Source organism: Acanthochromis polyacanthus, chromosome 1, assembly GCF_021347895.1.
Source record: "Acanthochromis polyacanthus isolate Apoly-LR-REF ecotype Palm Island chromosome 1, KAUST_Apoly_ChrSc, whole genome shotgun sequence".
Taxonomy (NCBI): domain Eukaryota; kingdom Metazoa; phylum Chordata; class Actinopteri; family Pomacentridae; genus Acanthochromis; species Acanthochromis polyacanthus.
This window is the reverse complement of record NC_067113.1, coordinates 12,622,410-12,640,569: the sequence shown is the minus strand read 5'-3', so window position 1 is coordinate 12,640,569 and position 18,160 is coordinate 12,622,410. Positions and strand designations below refer to the sequence as shown.

General features: G+C 40.7%; 2 protein-coding genes and 1 long non-coding RNA gene across 4 annotated transcripts in view; all 3 read right to left on the bottom strand.

Moving 5' to 3' along the window:
• The window catches only part of LOC110955846 (alcohol dehydrogenase 1-like), a 322,968-nt gene that overhangs the window by 158,574 nt on the left and 146,234 nt on the right, over nucleotides 1-18,160 (bottom strand). The window lies entirely within an intron of this gene.
• LOC110955844 (alcohol dehydrogenase class-3 chain L) lies at nucleotides 1,238-6,218 on the bottom strand. Its single transcript, XM_022200985.2, has 9 exons — nucleotides 6,084-6,218; nucleotides 5,419-5,520; nucleotides 4,888-5,029; nucleotides 3,669-3,756; nucleotides 3,336-3,555; nucleotides 2,564-2,824; nucleotides 2,287-2,422; nucleotides 1,610-1,748; nucleotides 1,238-1,339 (listed from the first exon to the last, which is right to left on the bottom strand). Exons 1-9 carry the CDS (start codon nucleotides 6,099-6,101, stop codon nucleotides 1,315-1,317), a joined length of 1,131 nt encoding a protein of 376 aa, XP_022056677.1. The 5' UTR covers nucleotides 6,102-6,218; the 3' UTR covers nucleotides 1,238-1,314.
• Nucleotides 14,407-16,283, bottom strand: LOC110955845 (uncharacterized). The gene is made up of 2 exons (XR_002596013.2): nucleotides 15,696-16,283; nucleotides 14,407-15,425 (listed from the first exon to the last, which is right to left on the bottom strand). It is a non-coding gene; the product is annotated as an uncharacterized LOC110955845 (long non-coding RNA).

Sequence of the window (18,160 nt, the reverse complement as noted above, 5' to 3'; positions counted from 1 at the left end):
GATTTGATGTCAGTTTAAACAAGATAACAAAATGTTTTTAAGTCTAACGTGAGGTCAAAATCTCTTTTCCTTCATGTTTGCTGAAGAAAAGTGAGACTCAGCCTCTCCCAACTTGTGACAAGTAGAAGTAGTACTAGCACTACTGCCAGTTACTCAAAATATTTATTTTGACATAAATATACAGCGTAAAGCAAAAGGAAAGATTTACATCACCTCAGTAAATCGGCCAAATGTGAGAATATTACTCACCATCAACACCAAAAAGTGGCTTCAACAATACGAGTTATTTTGCAGGAAACTAGTAACAGAAGGAAATTTGGGGGATCTTGTGTTTGATCTAGTTAATGCAGATATTAAGGTTTGAAAGCTAAGAGCACAATCACTCTGCAGTATGAATGGAGCAGTTGGGACACATTTTTCCAAACTTGGATTGGCAGTGTTGAGTAGAGGTTGTCTTAGAAAATCTTCCAGGTAGGGTACAATCTTGGAAATGATGTTTACATTGTTGAATCCATATAAAACAGGAGAAGACTAAATCCTGATAAATGTTCAAATCCATCCATTCTCTACACACCGCTTTATCCTCACTAGGGTCACAGGGGGTCCTGGAGTCTATCCCAGCTGACTCGGGTGAAGGCAGGGGACACCCTGGACAGGTCACCAGTCTGTCACAGGGCTGCATATACAGACACACAATCACACTCACATTCACACCTACGGACAATTTAGAGTAACCAATTAACCTCAGCATGTTTTTGGACTGTGGGAGGAAGCTGGAGAACCTGGAGAAAACCCACGCATGCACAGTGAGAACATGCAAACTCCATGCAGAAAGATCCCAGGCCCAGGCCGGGATTTGATACAGGGATCTTCTTGCTGCAATGCGAAAGTGCTAACCACTACTCTACTGTGCAGCCATGTTCAAATTCTTCAGTGATTAAAAGTAAAGGATACATTGGAAGTATTTAAACAGTTCAGACTTAATCTACAACTTTATCAGGCCACACTTTATTTGTCCACACTTCCCAAATAAGGAACACTCAGCGGTTTTGGTTATACTACCTTATTATTCATTCAGACTAGATCAAAGAATATTTCTGAATAATCTGGATTTGTTTCCTCTGTTTTCCCCTCTCGCAGTGTTCTCTCTGTGTGCACGCATGTGTTCCTGGAGGGGAGGAAACCCCGATCAAAGAGCTGTCTAACACTACATTGTTCAAATAGAAACAGACATGAACAGAGAACTGGAAGATTATTTATTAAATTGAACTGAGTAAACATGGTGAGATCACCATTTTCTGCGCTCCCCCACGTCTAGACCTGAAGGACAACGCGGATGCTGAAAATGGGATGAGAAGATAGATATTAGATGTTTTCTGTCTTAAGGCTTACAACACATTAGTGGCACAATCAGTGCTTGTATCTGAGTGAAGGCCACTCTGTTGTATCAGTCCCGTCTTCACCATTCATCTCATCCCAGCTTTGTCCTCAACAGAGGGCAGCAGTGACGCATGCATTTTTTTAATGGATAAAACCCGGAGAGACTCAAGAGCATTACACACTTTAACATAACAAACAACTTCAGAATGTATCTGATACCAAGGCTTACCATTTCCCAGCATGCATTAGATCAAAACCATCAGTGATCTTCTCAAAGGGCAGAGTGTGAGTCACAAACTCATCTACTTTAAGATTCTTGTTCATGTACTCCTCCACCAGTTTGGGAACACTTTCCACACTCTTGTATCCTGGAAAAAGAGTAAATTCATTCATTTAGAAGAGATAAGCAGTGATCTGGGAATTTAAAATTTCCCTTTATCTGTTCAAAACTAAAACATAAATGCTGCCAGAGTAAAAATGTGGCTATTTGAATATGAGCAGAGCAATGTCTCAGTGTAAAGTCACACGAGTCATACTTCTTCCATGCATTCAATAGAGACAGATACTATCTGTGCACATGTTCTTTTTCGGTATTTCTGCTCTTTTTTTGGCCATTGTGTGTCATTGTAGTTGCTTTGCATCTCTAGTTTTTGCACTCTTTTTTCTTTTTTTTTTTTAGTTTTTTTTTCCAACAAAACAGGAAAACCCTGTTTTGTTGTCCTTTTTGCAACTCTGCAGCAGTTTTTTAAGTTTCTTAAGTCATTTGCCTCTTCATTTGTATCTGACTGTTCTTTTTGTAGCGGTTTTGTGTCTTTGTAGCTGCTTGTCTTGTTCTTGTTGCACCATTTTTGATGGTCCTTGATTCAACATCTTAGGAAAAAAATCATTGTCAGCAGCTTGTGCTACCTCCAAATGCAGTGCCTTTCCAGGTGCGTCCAGTCACCAACTGGAAGGGTCGGGTGGAGATCTCTTGTCCAGCTGCTGCCACCCCAATAATGACACTAGTTCCCCATCCTTTATGGCAGGCCTCTAGGGCAGCCCTCTGCCACCAGAAGACAATATCAGGACACCGTCACTTCAGCCTGATCCTAACTGCACCTGATCACAACTCTGGCTATTGTTCAGTTTTGTTAACTGCTTGGATTTAACATATCAGATTAATTAAAAATTTAATGGGACTCACCATAATTGCCACATTGCCCACACATTCAAAGGAGTAGTCCACGCCTCCATCTGTCATTTCTACCAGGACCTCTTGGATTGGCTTGCTGTAGTCTTTTGGGTTTATAACATCTGTGGCCCCAAATTCTCGAGCAGTTTTAAACTTGTCAGAGTTGAGATCAATTCCAATAATTCTGCCTGCTCCAGCTGCTTTACAGCCCATGATTGCTGCAAGGCCCAGCGCCCCGAGGCCGAACACTGCACAGGTGGACTGTGCCTCCACCTGCAGGGTTAGGGTGAAGCAGGAGCTAGTGAGAATATCTTTGTGACTCATTGTGGTACATTACGGGGGTTAATCAGGATTTTTATTCTGGGGATCAAAAATGCTCTAAAATTTTCATAAATCTGTTTAACATATGCTGAGATAATTCACATGGACAGTGAAAAACCATGGCCTGCTGGTGGTGCAGCAGGAAAAGTCAAGGCACCAAAATATTCAGTAGGATTCAAACAATAGGATTCTGAGGAAGATGAAATTCATGACAGTACTTGCAATAGTGTTTGGGATACTTAAGTCTAAACCAAAGTGGTGGAACAATTCTGTTGCATACTGGCCACAAACACACGAAGTGACAGTAAAATGCATATAGACTACTTGACATGTTACTGGATAGGCACGCCATGAAGTCTACCATCTAAAAGAAGTGAAACCAACATCTGACTTGAAGCACATTGGAACTAAAGGTTACTTCACTTCAAAGTGTACAATCAGACAATGCAAGAAAATAACTGACCTTGGCAGTGTTTAGAGCAGCTCCATAACCAGTGGTGATACCACAGCCCAGCAGACACACCTTGTCTAGAGAGGCCCCCTGGTGCACTTTGGCCAGAGAGATGTCAGCCACAACCGTGTACTCAGAGAAAGTGCTGCAGCCCATGAAGTGGAAGAGACTCTTTCCTTTGCAGGAGAAACGGGATGTTCCATCAGGCATCAGGCCTTTGCCCTGAGTGATCCTGGAGAACAAGACATCACATTATTCACAGGTTCTGCAGAAGGCATGATAGGTTTCTGTTTTAACAAATGATCTGCACCATTGCATAGAAAAGCTTTAACTCAGGACATTTACCTGATCTTTTGACACAAGTTGGTTTTGGGGTTCTTACAGAACTTGCACTCTCCACACTGTGGGACATACAAGGGTATGACAGTGTCTCCTAAAATACAAGAACAATATTACGTTTGGAGGTTGCACATGGCAGAAATCTTTAAACAACAGTCACCAAGTACTATTAGGAACACCAGCTTATTCATATTCTGGGCAGTGGTAGTGCAACGGTTGAGTCTCTGGTCTACTAATCAGAAGGTCAGTGGTTCAAACCCCGATGTGGCCACTGTTGGGCCCTTGAGCAAGGCCATTAACCCTTAACCCTTAAATTAGCTATAGGTCTGAGTGTGAGCATACATGATTGTCTCTCGTTGTGTTAGGCCTGTGATGGACTGGTGATCTTTCCAGAGTGTACCCTAACTCTCAGCTAGGATATGCTCCATCCCCCTACAATATTCTACAGGATAACAAGTATAGTTGATAGACAGATGATCACTTGTGATTTCAGTATGTGTACATGTCCTTGGATGGTCATGCAAACAGTCGGTGGGGTTTACTCAGAATGATGTGGAAAATATCTTGAGTGGCTGCCCACATACAACACATTGTTGACAAGAGAGGTCAGAGGATAATGGTGAGGCGAGTTGAAGCTGGCAGAAAGGCTATAGTACCTCACGTAACCACTTTTTACCATTTTGGGGAGTAAAAAAAAGACATTGAGGAGGATGGGCACAGGCTCACCAACTCAGAGAATCAAAATGCTTATGTTTTTACATTAAAGCAAACCACTGCTTTCAGTTACATGAGGCATGTGTGCGTGTTGCTTAAGTAGGGGTTAAGAATAGAAAACCCAAGCCCTTTTGAGGAATGGGGTTCTGGTCTGGAGAAGCTCCTTGTCAATGTATATAACGTCAAGTTTCTGACATGGTCAAGAGGAATTCCATAGTTTTAACTTGTTAAATCTTTAGAAATGAGCCAATGAAAGAACTGTTTTGTCTTCCCTGTCATAATATGAACAAGCTGCCATGTTTGTGCTTTGAGAGAGTTGCTGGACAAATTCTACCTTTTTCCCTATTGTAATAGATACATTTACCAACTTGTCAGTGTTTTTCCATAACACATCTTGTAGAATCCATGGCACTGAGGAACTGGGGCTGTTTGAGAGTGAGGGAGGGCCTGCCAGGTATTAGTGTGGTGTTCCTAATAAAGTGCTTGCTGAGTGTCTGTAAGATGAGAAAACCTGGTTGAAACTTGGTGACTCCCTCTCCGACACTCTCTACGATACCAGCTCCCTCGTGGCCCAGTATTACAGGGAAAACTCCCTCAGGGTCAGAGCCGCTCAGCGTGTAGGAGTCAGTGTGACAGATCCCTGTGGCCACAATCTGAAAAAAAAAGAGTTCTGATCTGATCCATGTCGAATATATTTCAAACTGATGCGAGGGTTATTGCACACCTTTCTTGCTTGAAGTCAATCAGCTACACAGCAATAATATTGGGGACTTTTTCTTTTTTACAGCATACAAGGTGCAAAGTACAGTGTAGTATCAGACTGCACATACAGTAAATGAGGAAAAACCCACTATAGATAAGGCAGTAAGAGGAGTGGGTCATTATAGACTGCAGTTAATAATGACTATGTACAATTAAGGATTTGCAGAGTTGCTGCATTGCCTTTAACTGATCGCAGTTAAATTACTGAGTGTCTGTTCCTATACTTTTATCTTGTCAATTTGTAGAAGTGATATCAAACCCATCAGCCCTGATATATTACCTTGACGCGGACCTCCCCAGCCTTTGGAGGTGCCACCTCCACCTCCTCCATCACCAGAGGTTTCCCAGCCTCCCATGCTACTGCAGCTTTGCACCGGATCACCTACAACACACATTCCAAGAGCTTTAGCAAGTCTGGTAGCACTCATCATCGACAACTCCTTGGACAAATAGCCCTTTCAGTACTACAATGGAAGTAACAAGTTACATCTTGCTTGTTTAACTGCCTGATGATAGAAAAACTGGATCAGTGAGTGTTTCTTGGTCTCTTTCTCAGTAAGTTTAATACAATAGAATTTCGAACTTTTTCTTCCCCCTTGTGTAGACTTGTTGCACAATAGGAAGCCTGAAAAAGCACTTAGGCTCAGTCTTCCAAGAGACACAGACAGCCCTTATTACCTTCTCTTTTGTCTATTATAGATCGTGTAACAGAGCACAGCAGAGGGACTGTTAAATGTTCCAGTGAATATAGGACTCAAACCTCCTCTCCATGGCCATCGTCATATACTGTAAACATTACCGTCGACTGCATAAACACTGACTGAGCAGAACAAAATGTCCTGGCAATCCTAGCGGTGTATCCGTGTTTAGAACAAACCCATTAAACATTCACAAAAATTTATTGTCCTGTTATAATAACATGTGACGTGCAGCCAGTGTGCCTACCTTTCCTGCAGTTGCCATGCTGTTTCACATCCGCACTCTGACTCATGAAGTCAGGTAACAGTGTCGGTCTTATCATAGACCAATAACAAAGAGGGGCCCAGCCTCTGTGGGCTGAGTCTTAACACTCGCTGGCTTGCCTACAGAAAAACATGATAAATTTGAACAGTAACACAAGGAAAATTTGCTTTTTTAGTCAATTGCTAACAAACATAATAATTCAGTAAGAAGAGACAAAGTTTAAAAAAAAGAAAAAAAATACTACAGAATCATGAGCTTGCTAGATCATAGTATTTTGATGGTAAGACTCCAGTTAGAAATGACATCATAAATTGAAGCCCAGATCAGATAAAGCCAGCTGAAAAGGACAGAACCCCCCGGAAAGAAAAAAAAAACACACATTCCCTGGTGGTGAGGTTTTCAAATAAAACACATACCCATAGAAGACATGAATACATACACAGTGGGTATGGAAAGTATTCCGACCCCTTGAAATTTTTCACTCTCTGTGTCATTGCAGCCATTCCCAGAGGAAAAGAAAATTCAAAAAGAGATCTCAAAAATGTCTCATTTACTTCTCCTAGACAACTTTGAGATCTGTGTGACACCAAACTGAGACTAAGGCTTATTTCTCCTGTGTCTCATTTTTTTCTCCTGAGCAATAAGATGCACGAAATCTCAGTTTAGTCTCCTTTAAAGTTTCAGAAGAGATCTCAACAAGCTCTCATGTAATTCTCAGAGTTTCTCAACTTTTCTGTCTCTTTGTGATCTCAGGCAGAGAAATCAGAGAGCTCTCTCTAAGAACTCCATCTATTCTCATCCCAGCTTCAGTTCATGCATCTCATACTAAGCTCAGACAGAACAAATGAAGAGATCTCCACAAGCGCTCATTGAATTCTCAGACTCAGATCAATGTTTTGGTTGTTTTTAATCATCTAGCATGTTGACTTTATTGTAATCCACATGATATTTTTTTAAATTAATTAATAAAGATTCAGATTACTTTATTCATCCCAAAAGGGAAATTCATTTGTCTGTCAGCTCATCTGCTATTTGCTATAGAATTATAAAGCCTGATCGCTGTGGGTACAAAGATCTTCTACATCTTTCCGTCCTGCAGTCCAGAGAGAGGCCCATCACGATATTATGAGTGGATGATCCGTGTTGTTTAGAATGATAAATCCAGTCAAGTGGGAGGAGAGGGTGACACGATTGAAGTCACCATATATTATTATACACACGTGGACAAAATTGTTGGTACCCCTCAGTTAAAGAAGGAAAAACCCACAATTCTCACTGAAATCACTTGAAACTCACAAAAGTAACAATAAATAAAAATTTATTGAAAATTAAATAATCAAAAGCAGCCATTACTTTTGAATTGTTGATTAACATAATTATTTAAAAAAAACAAACTAATGAAATAGGGCTGGACAAAAATGATGGTACCTCTATAAAAGATTGAAAACTATTTGACCAGAGTGACAGGATTAACTCAGGTGTGTCATTTAATTGACATCACAGGTGTTTCCAAACTCATAATCAGTCAGTCTGCCTATTTAAAGGGAGACAAGTAGTCACCCTGCTGTTTGGTGAAAAGGTGTGTACCACACTGAACATGGACAACAGAAAGCGAAGGAGAGAATTGTCCCAGGACATCCGAAAAAAAATTATAGACAAACATCTTAAAGGTAAAGGCTATAAGACCATCTCTAAACAGCTTGAAGTTCCTGTGACAACAGTGGCTCATATTATTCAGAAGTTCAAGACCCACGGGACAGTAGCCAACCTCCCTGGACGTGGCCGCAAGAGGAAAATTGATGACAAATTGAAGAGACGGATCGTTGGAATTGTATCCAAAGAGCCCAGAGCAACCTCCAAAGAAATTAAAGGTGAACTCCAAGGCCAAGGTACATCAGCGTCAGATCGCACCATTCGTCGTTGTTTGAGCCAAAGTGGACTTCATGGGAGACGACCAAGGAGGACACCACTGCTGAAAAAAACTCATAAAAAAGCCAGACTGGAATTTGCAAAAATGCATGTTGACAAGCCACAAAGCTTCTGGGAGAATGTCCTTTGGACAGATGAGACCAAACTGGAGCTTTTTGGTAAGGCACATCAACTCTATGTTCATAGACTCAAAAACCAAGCATACGAAGAAAAGAACACTGTCCCTACGGTGAAACATGGAGGAGGCTCAGTAATGTTTTGGGGCTGCTTTGCTGCATCTGGCACAGGGTGTCTTGAAAGTGTGCAAGGTACGATGAAATCTGAAGACTATCAAGGCATTCTGGAGAGAAATGTGCTGCCCAGTGTCAGAAAGCTTGGTCTCAGTCGCAGGTCATGGGTCTTCCAACAGGACAACGATCCAAAACACACAGCCAAAAACACCCAAGAATGGCTGAGAGAAAAGCATTGGACTATTCTAAAGTGGCCTTCTATGAGCCCAGATCTGAATCCCATTGAACATATGTGGAAGGAGCTGAAACATGCCATTTGGAGAAGACACCCATCAAACCTGAGACAACTGGAGCTGTTTGCTCATGAGGAGTGGGCCAAAATACCTGTTGACAGCTGCAGAACGCTCATTGACAAATACAGAAATCGTTTGATTGCAGTGATTGCCTCAAAAGGTTGTGCAACAAAATATTAAGTTATGGGTACCATCATTTTTGTCCAGCCCTATTTCATTAGTTTGTTTTTTTAAATAATTATGTTAATCAACAATTCAAAAGTGATGGCTGATTTTGATTATTTAATTTTCAATAAATTTTTATTTATTGTTACTTTTGTGAGTTTCAAGTGATTTCAGTGAGAATTGTGGGTTTTTCCTTCTTTAACTGAGGGGTACCAACAATTTTGTCCACGTGTGTAAGTGCCTCAAGATGTTTAGGCCGTATTCTGGCAACTTCTTATTTGTTGCAGCATTTATAAGGTGTGTGTGTGCAGATTAATATATGCATAGGGTGGCATAGCTCAGTGGGTAGAGTGGCTGTCTCACACCCAGAAGGCTGGGGTTTGATTCCAAGTCTGTCATGCTCATGTGGAGGTGTGAGTGAGTGAGTCTCACATATTGCTCCGTAGGAGCTCCACTATTGTTCATTTTCTTTTCCAGAGGAGAAATAAAGGAGCCATTAAAAACACTGTATTGATTAGCAGGGTATCTCCCACAAGTCTCAAGTATGACTCCCTCTAATTATCCTGTCTCACCTATTTCTCCTAGTGAATTTTAGGAGAAACGTATGAGAAACATTTAGACAAAATAGAAACTAAAATGAGGCTGACATGAGAATCTCAAATTTGTCTCTTGAGCTGTAGAAGAGCAAGCTTTGAGCAGTAAAATTTTCCTCTGGGTTTGCCAAAATCAAAAAAGTTCATTTTATTTCTCATTAATGTACACTCAGCACCCCATCTCGACAGAAAAAAACAGAAATGTAGAAATTTTTGCAAATTTATTAAAAAAGAAAAACTGAAATATCACATGGTCAGAAGTATTCAGACCCTTTGCAGCGACATTCATGTTTAACTCACATGCTGTCCATTTCTTCTGATCCTCCTCGAGATGGTTCTGCTTCTTTATTGGAGTCCAGCTGTGTTGAAATTAAACTGATTGGACTTGATTAGGAAAGGCACACACCTGTCTGTATAAGACCTTACAGCTCACAGTGCATGTCAGAGCAAATGAGAATCATGAGGTCAAAGGAACTGCCCAAGGAGCTCAGAGACAGAATTGTGGCAAGGCACAGATCTGGCCAAGGTTACAAAAGAATTTCTGCAGCACTCAAGGTTCCTAAGAGCACAGTGGCCTCCATAATCCTCAAATGGAAGAAGTTTGGGACGACCACAACTCTTCCTAGACCTGGCCGCCCAGCCAAACTGAGCAATGGTGGGAGAAGAGCCTTGGTGAGAGAGGTAAAGAAGAACCCAAAGATCACTGTGGCTGAGCTCCAGAGATGCAGTCGGGAGATAGGAGAAAGTTCCACAAAGTCAACTATCACTGCAGCCCTCCACCAGTCGGGCCTTTATGGCAGAGTGGCCCGACGGAAGCCTCTCCTCAGTGCAAGACGCATGAAAGCCCGCATAGAGTTTGCCAAAAAAAACATGAAGGACTCCCAGACTATGAGAAATAAGATTCTCTGGTCTGATGAGACCAAGATTGAACTTTTTGGTGTTAATTCTAAGCGGTATGTGTGGAGAAAACCAGGCACTGCTCATCACCTGCCCAATACAATCCCTACAGTCAAACATGGTGGTGGGAGCATCATGTTGTGGGGGTGTTTTTCAGCTGCAGGGACAGGACGACTGGTTGCAATTGTAGGAAGGATGAATGCGGCCAAGTACAGAGATATCCTGGAGGAATACCTCTTCCAGAGTGCTCAGGACCTCAGACTGGGCCAAAGGTTCACCTTTCAACAGGACAATGACCCTAAGCACACAGCTAAAATAACAAAGGAGTGGCTTCAGAACAACTCTGTGACCGTTCTTGACTGGCCCAGCCAGAGCCCTGACCTAAACCCAATTGAGCATCTCTGGAGAGACCTCAAAATGACTATCCACCAACGTTCACCATCCAACCTGACAGAACTGGAGAGGATCTGCAAGGAAGAATGGCAGAGGATCCCCAAATCCAGGTGTGAAAAACTTGTTGCGTCATTCCCAAGAAGACTCATGGCTGTACTAGCTGAAAAGGGTGCTTCTACTCAATACTGAGCACAGGGTCTGAATACTTATGACCATGTGATATTTCAGTTTTTCTTTTTTAATAAATTTGCAAAACTTTCTACATTTCTGTTTTTTTCTGTCAAGATGGGGTGCTGAGTGTACATTAATGAGAAATAAAATGAACTTTTTTGATTTTGGCAAATGGCTGCAATGACACAGAGACTGAAAAATTTCAAGAGGTCTGAATACTTTCCATACCCACTGTAAATTCTTCTGCTGAATTTTCTTCTTCGTCTGCACTCTGCTCCTAAATGTGTAGACGAGGACAATGAACACCCGAGCTGCGTGAATATACACAGGGTGCACGCCTTTACTGACAACTGGCACCAAATAAAGCATAACCAAAAAAAATGCATAAAACCTCTAATAACGGTTAAAACAACAAAATACAGCTAGACATCAAAGTAATACACAATGATGACTAATAAACACCAAAGATACACATAAAACGCTAAATCTATAAAGAAAACAACATGACATCACAGCAGCAAAATTATCCCATAACTTATCCACAACAAGCAAACTCCTACTGTGTGGGGTATACGGGAGAAGCTGCGGAAGCCCAGGAGGCACAAACAGAGCAGGGTGCAGAAAAGCAATTCACATTTACAACTAGAAAAGCACTCGGAGAGCGCATACCTCCGCCATCCCGTTTGTCTGTCTGTCCATCTGTGTGCCCGTGTGTGTGTGTCTGTCTGTCTGTCTGTTAACAGCATAACTCTGTCCAATTGTCCTTCGACCTTCAAAAAATTCCTGGATCCAGACGGTGATTCGGATCACCTCCAAAATCTAATCGATTCTTACTTGTACTCTTCCGGACATCCTGTAAAAATTTGGTGACAATCCGTCCATGACTTTTTGAGTTATGCTGTTAACAGACAGACAGACAGACAGACAGACAGACAGACACACACACACACACACACACGGACAGACAGACAAACAAACTCCGATGATTACATAACCTCCTGGCGGAGGTAAAAATAAATAAAATAATGACAATTAAAAATAACTAATTGAGATAAAATTCAAAAATACTCAACATAACAACTAACATGAATTAAAATTAATAATTAATAAAATTAATTTTTAACTCTGTTATAGCTGCAAGATTTACCTGCAGATTGTGTGTTCAAATGTTTTAAAAGTCAACAATTCACATGGCTCTACAGTAGCAGTCAAAACTTAAGGAACACTTAACCATTCAAAATCTTGAATTGTAACTCATCATATCAAAATCCAGCTTTCCACTGGTCTATTATCAATTCCTTCTGTCTCTAGGTTCAAGAAGTTCTCTTCTTTCTTTCTTTATCGCTGCATTTCTACCATGAAAGCCTGGTTCACACAGTCTGATGTTGAAATGTATCTGCTACTTGAACTCTGTAAAACATCAATGTGGACTCTGATCTGAGTTGACATTAACTGGTGATTTCTGAGGCTGGCAACTCTAATGACCCGATTCTCTGCTGCAGCAGAGGGAACTCTTGGTCCTGGTTTGGTCCTCATGAGAGCCAGTTTCAGCGCAGCGATGGACTGTTTTTTGAGGCTGCACTTGAAGGATCTATCAATGTTCATGACATTTTAATTACTGACTGACCTTCATGTCCTCAAGTAATGATGGACTCTTGTTCCTCTTACTCAGTTTAGCAGTCCTTGCCTTAATATGGATTACTACTGTAGTTGCTGCACTCCAGCACCACCTCAGCACAACATAACTTATGGTCTCAAATGCATTCAGAAGGGAAGAAATTTCACAAGTTAACTTTGGACACTTGAAAAATATTCCAGGTCATGGTCTTGGATGCATATTGCTAAGGGTGGCCAAAGTCAAGGTTGTCATCAAGGAAAACTGTGGCTGCTTTCAGGAATCATAAATTTAAAACATGTTTTGATCTTATTACACTTTTTTTACTACAAAATTCCAAACTGAAAATCTGAAAGTCAGATTTAAAATGCCATGTTTTTCTTAATTCAATTTAATCTATCAGTCAAAAGTCAAGACAAATACACAACAGAAAATACAGACTAAAATAGAATTGTTTACTTTTTCCATTCACTCATTTGATATCAGTATTTTATCTCTATCCATAGAGACCTCTTTCTGTTTATTTTTAATTTCAATTATCTTAGGGGCAGAAAAAGGTTCATGTTTTTCTAAGAAGCCCTATGTACACAGTTAGAGTAGATGGGATCGTTCACTGGGTAAGATCCCATCTGACTTGCAAGAAGTCCTTTTGAAATGTTGGGAAAAAACATGCATTCAGTTTTAAATGAAGCTTGCTCTCTGGTTGTGAAGTTTCCACAAAATGATTTAAGATCTTATTTCAGAAAACATTACCAAGAGAAACAATTGAAAACATTTAAGTGGAAAAGAAGAGCTCCTGAGCTGATAATGGAAATGAAAACAAAAGATCAAGCAAACAAGTTATTCAAATTGAGTCTTTCTTAAATCCATCTTAATGCTATGATGTGGCGGCAGCTTCGAAGACTGATGTTACTAACGCCAGACTGTAATGTCTGCGTAAGACTGTGGCAGGTATAACATGTTTTGTAGCCTAGCCGTGCTAGACAACCCACGGCAACGAATTTAATTCTCTGCCAGGGTGGGTCTAGTTATCCTCCATAAGGCTCGAGGCTGGATTCTCCTAAAACTGGCCGGACGAATCACCATGAAGTGTAGAGTCAGAAGGCGGGCGTAACTAAGTGACGGCAGAGGCGCGACGATTCTGACAGAAACAACCGGAAACAACTAGCCTAGCCACGCTAGACAACCCACGGCAACGAATTTAATTCTCTGCCAGGGTCAACAACAAAAACAACAACAGTCGTTGAGCTCCATTAGCACCAACTCTGAATAATCTTTCTGTTAACATGTCTGTAATATACTTGAGCTTCACCCATTGACTGTATAAATAAGGCTTCACCGAACTACCACATCCTCTGATTTCCGGCACTCTCTGAGCCTATTCGTTGCGCTGCTTGGTTGTATATCTACCCAATTACTGCAGAGTGATTTGATAGACAACCTTTTAGCCCACCTCCCTCCCTGTCAAGCGTGCCTAGACCCTTGTGCCTTCAGAACATGGGTCTAGCGCGGCTAGGCTACATGTTTTGCACAGTTGAGGCAGAAGGTGGGACAGAACAAATGAAAAAGAGTGTAAACATCTTGATCATGGCAGTGCAACAGCGGAAAAGGGCTTTCATATATATTAGAGAGGCAATGAGGGGATGAGCAACAGGTGTGTGGGCAGGTTAGGTGGTAAGAGGGAGTGACAGGAGGTGAAACTACTGAGAGGTTAAAAAAAATGGAAACATATAAATGAATGACACAGATCCAAGGGAGAAGTCATGACACAGGACACTGAATGAAATGTGCAAATTAGCCTGACTTCCATGGTTCAGATTGCAGACGTGGAAAAGGCTTTGGCAGCACAAATGCAAACTGAAGTGTGACGAGAACTAAATGCTCCACACAAACACTAAGAGACTGCAAATAATGCATATTAAGTGAAAATGATGGATGACACAAAAGCTTAATGTCATCATTCATCCATTGTAATGAGGTAAAAAGGTCACTACAACTAATTTAAGCCACACAAAAATGCACCAGCTCAAGAAGTTTATCAACATTTAAATCTGCCTGCAGGTGCAGACAGAGACAACACAGAGTCCAAATCAGCAAGTTATGTGAGGAAAGTCTCACAAAGCACATGCAGAATTACTGGTACAAATGTAAACTACTGAATAATGCATCTAGCTACACAGTTGTCCTAATAACTCTAATCCCTGGTGGAGAAGCAGTTGTGAAGGCAGCACAAATATTTCAGTTGATTAACTTTTTAAGATGCTTCATGTAAACTCAAACTGACTGAGAGTAAAGGATCTCACAGAACACTGGATCAGATTAGATACAGCCCATTTTTTCATTAAATTCATCACAAAACCAATTAAAAGGTGCACACATGGAAACAAAATATTTCTGTGAAGTAGTGTCTACAAACACAAATATCTACTGATATACATGTGGATTTATCTAATAGAGTTGATCTTATGATCAGTAATGCAGTCTCTTCACATTACTATTATATCATGAAAGTTTCATTGAAATATGGTGTGTATATTTAACAGGCTATTCAAATTCGCCTAGTGAAAACAGGCACTTATGTTAAATGATTTCAAACAACTATACAAATACATCATACAAAGATATCTGCCAAGTTTTTTGCAGAACTTTTCCTGAGAAATTAAGTTTGCAGTTTAATAACGTTGACAAATTTGGAGATCATTCAATCATGAACTGAAACACAAAATGAAATCACACTTTTAAATATCATTTAAACAATTCAGAGGAGTATTTAATGTATTCCACATCATACTGTTTTCAGTCTGAACTTTGTCTATTTCTTGACTGTGCTGAATTTTCTACATAGAGGTGAGGAGATGCTGAGATCTTCTGCTTCACAAACTTGAGGAAGCACACAGTGACAGCTTCATTTGTGCAGCTCAGTTTGATACACTTCTCTTTGTCCAGTTTTCTTCTTCTCCTAGCTGTTGACTTGTTGCTTTGGATTCTAGGGAAATGGATGATTGGCCATTGTCAGATAGTCCAGGAATGTCAAGGAACTAAAATGGAAAAATACAATGGATGCATATGATATAGTTTAGTGGACTGTGGTGGCTGGTTGAAATCCACTGTAGATCCCAACATACTCTAGAATCCTGCCCTGGCTTTAAAAATAAATCATGACCATATCTCCAATGTCATCAAACATCATCTTAGTAAGTGATGGTATCTTTAGCCAATCATATTGGAAACAGCTATTTTTATACTGTCAATTAAGGTCTTACTTTCTTGACAAACCCCACATGCTCTCTGACTTGTCCTGTCCTCACCCCTCTAACTTGGTTTGGAGTTTGTCATCATCATGGGATGTACAGTGCACGTTAAGTTGTCCATGGTGTCTTCATTCTTTGGAGGGCCTGAAAACTGTAGTCCCTTTTCATACCTGTGTCTCATCTTAGTCATCTTCAGTATCAGTAAAACAGAGAGAAGTTCAGGAAAACAATGTTAGTGATCTGATATTGAGTGGACAAAGAGATACGACATGTGACAGCTAATAGTCTATTGCATATCCCTTTCTGTACAAGTCACAATCTTTTACTTGAGTTTCTAATTACCACACTGAATGACAGACAGTGGCTCTGGCTGTAGAGCAGGACTGCTATTAATGTCAGATTTGTTGTGTTTGTCATTCCCATATCTTTCTCTTTTTTGTACTGACACCAGTGAGGACAATCAGTGGTTGATCAGGCTGGATCAACCACTGATTGATGGTCTTGGATGGCATCCAAGACCATCCAATTGAGAGATGGCCTGGCGGCCATCTCTCAATTGTCCTTCGACCTTCAAAAAATTCCTGGATCCAGACGGTGATTCGGATCACCTCCAAAATCTAATCGATTCTTACTCTTGCTCTTCCGGACATCCTGTAAAAAATTTGGTGAAAATCCGTCCAAGACTTTTTGAGTTATGCTGTTAACAGACAAACAGACACACAGACACACAGACACACAGACGGACAGACAGACAAACAAACTCCGGTGATTACATAACCTCCTGGCAGAGGTAAAAATTAGGCTTTATGGGTGTGCCAAACAATGATAAAAGTGTAGGCTGTAATTGTTGCACCCTTAACCCTTTAAGCGTCAGTCAATTCCAGCCGTTTTCAGTACAAAAAATTGCTAATATTCTATTTTTAAATAAAAAAAATTACGAAAAATACGGGGAATATTGGACGCGCATCGGGAGGTGCATTTCCTTGAAAACGACCGATTCGGGGATTTTATACCGACTTCAGGACATGTTTTGGACAAAATAGTTTACTGGCTTGTGTCATCTGATGTAAAAGGTTGGATTATGGCCGTTTTTTGTGGAATCTTTTTTTTGTGTGTAATAATAAACCCGGAAATGTGAGTCGCGCTGTGTGCTTTGAAGCCGTGTATAGAGAACGGATGGATGAATATTTGTTTTTGTCGGACAAATGTGTTTTTCTCACCCGCTGTGGTAATCGCATCTGAAAGTGGTTTATACCGGCGGATTCATGAGAATCTAAGCTTTCCATCGGTGTATAGTGTTTGTATAATCACGTTTGCACCCGTCGGACATTCTTGAAATTCCTATGCAAATTAGTCGGTGTACCGCCGGCGGTACACTGAAGCTTAAAGGGTTAAAAAGGGGTGTAGCAAAGGGAAATTGTTAGAGAAACACACAGCTCGCTGTTCATCCGCTCGCTCATCTGTATTGAGTGCAATTTCATTCTAACACACAGAAAAACACTTCTGCTTTCAACAAATATACTGACAGTCAATAGAAACTTTGAGGTAGAAATGTACGCAGAATTCTACTTGTAGGGGGGTTGTAATTATTCATTGTGGATTTACTGATGATCTAGTGCCCTGGTAGTTGAGATAATGATGAGTTGTCATTTTGTCATGATTCATTGCACATGGGTTGGTCACTTTGCAAAAGTGAACCAAATACACACCAAGCAATACTCAGAGAGTATCTGCACAATTTGAGAATGGGTTTTGAAGGCCTGTATAAAGGCCCAAAAAAGGCCACCATTGTTAGTCCAGTGAACAGCATCATGCCGCGTCTATCACATGAACAGCGTCTCCAGGCACTGGGTATGGTGGAGGCCGGTTTGAGCTACAGTGATGTAGCCAGGCGTATGGGCTGTTCCCAACCCACAATCAGAAGCCTGGTCCAAAGCATGCGCCGACGGATTGCTGCCTGCATCGAAGCAAATGGAGGCCATACTCGGTATTGACTGTTGTGACTTTGTGTTTGGCAGGTGCCATTTTCTTTTGTGAAATTCTTTATTTTGAAATCATTCTTGAAACTTTAGATTTTTGTTTCTGTATGCCAATATGCTAAACAAATGATTCATATGAAGAAAATCCAGTTTCGGGCTTCAAAATAAAAATTATGTTGAAAAATATTGTCTCAAAGTTTTTAATGACTGTCAGTGTACATTCACAAACTGCACATGAACTTTCCATAGCAGATATTATTTTAAACATGAGTTATCTAAACACTATTAATGACTCAGTAGACAGTAATACTCAGGGCCGGATTGGGAGTCAAATTCGGCCCGGGACTTTTTGGACCAGACCAGCCCACCTGTGCAATTGATAGGGAGATTAGAATGCCAGTCGTTTTCTGAAGAGGTGTGGTTTTCCCAGAGGTGGGTAGTAACGAGTTACATTTACTCCATTACATTTACTTAAGTAACTTTTTGAAAGAAATGTACTTCTGAGAGTAGTTTTTCTCTGCCATACTTTTTACTTTTACTTGA

Coding starts and splice junctions, on each gene's coding strand:
- LOC110955844 (XM_022200985.2), bottom strand. Junction 3,556..3,668: donor AACTTGTGTCAAAAGATCAG/GTAAATGTCCTG, acceptor CTTGTTCTCCAG/GATCACTCAGGGCAAAGGCC. Junction 2,423..2,563: donor TGGGCAATGTGGCAATTATG/GTGAGTCCCATT, acceptor TTCTGGTGGCAG/AGGGCTGCCCTAGAGGCCTG.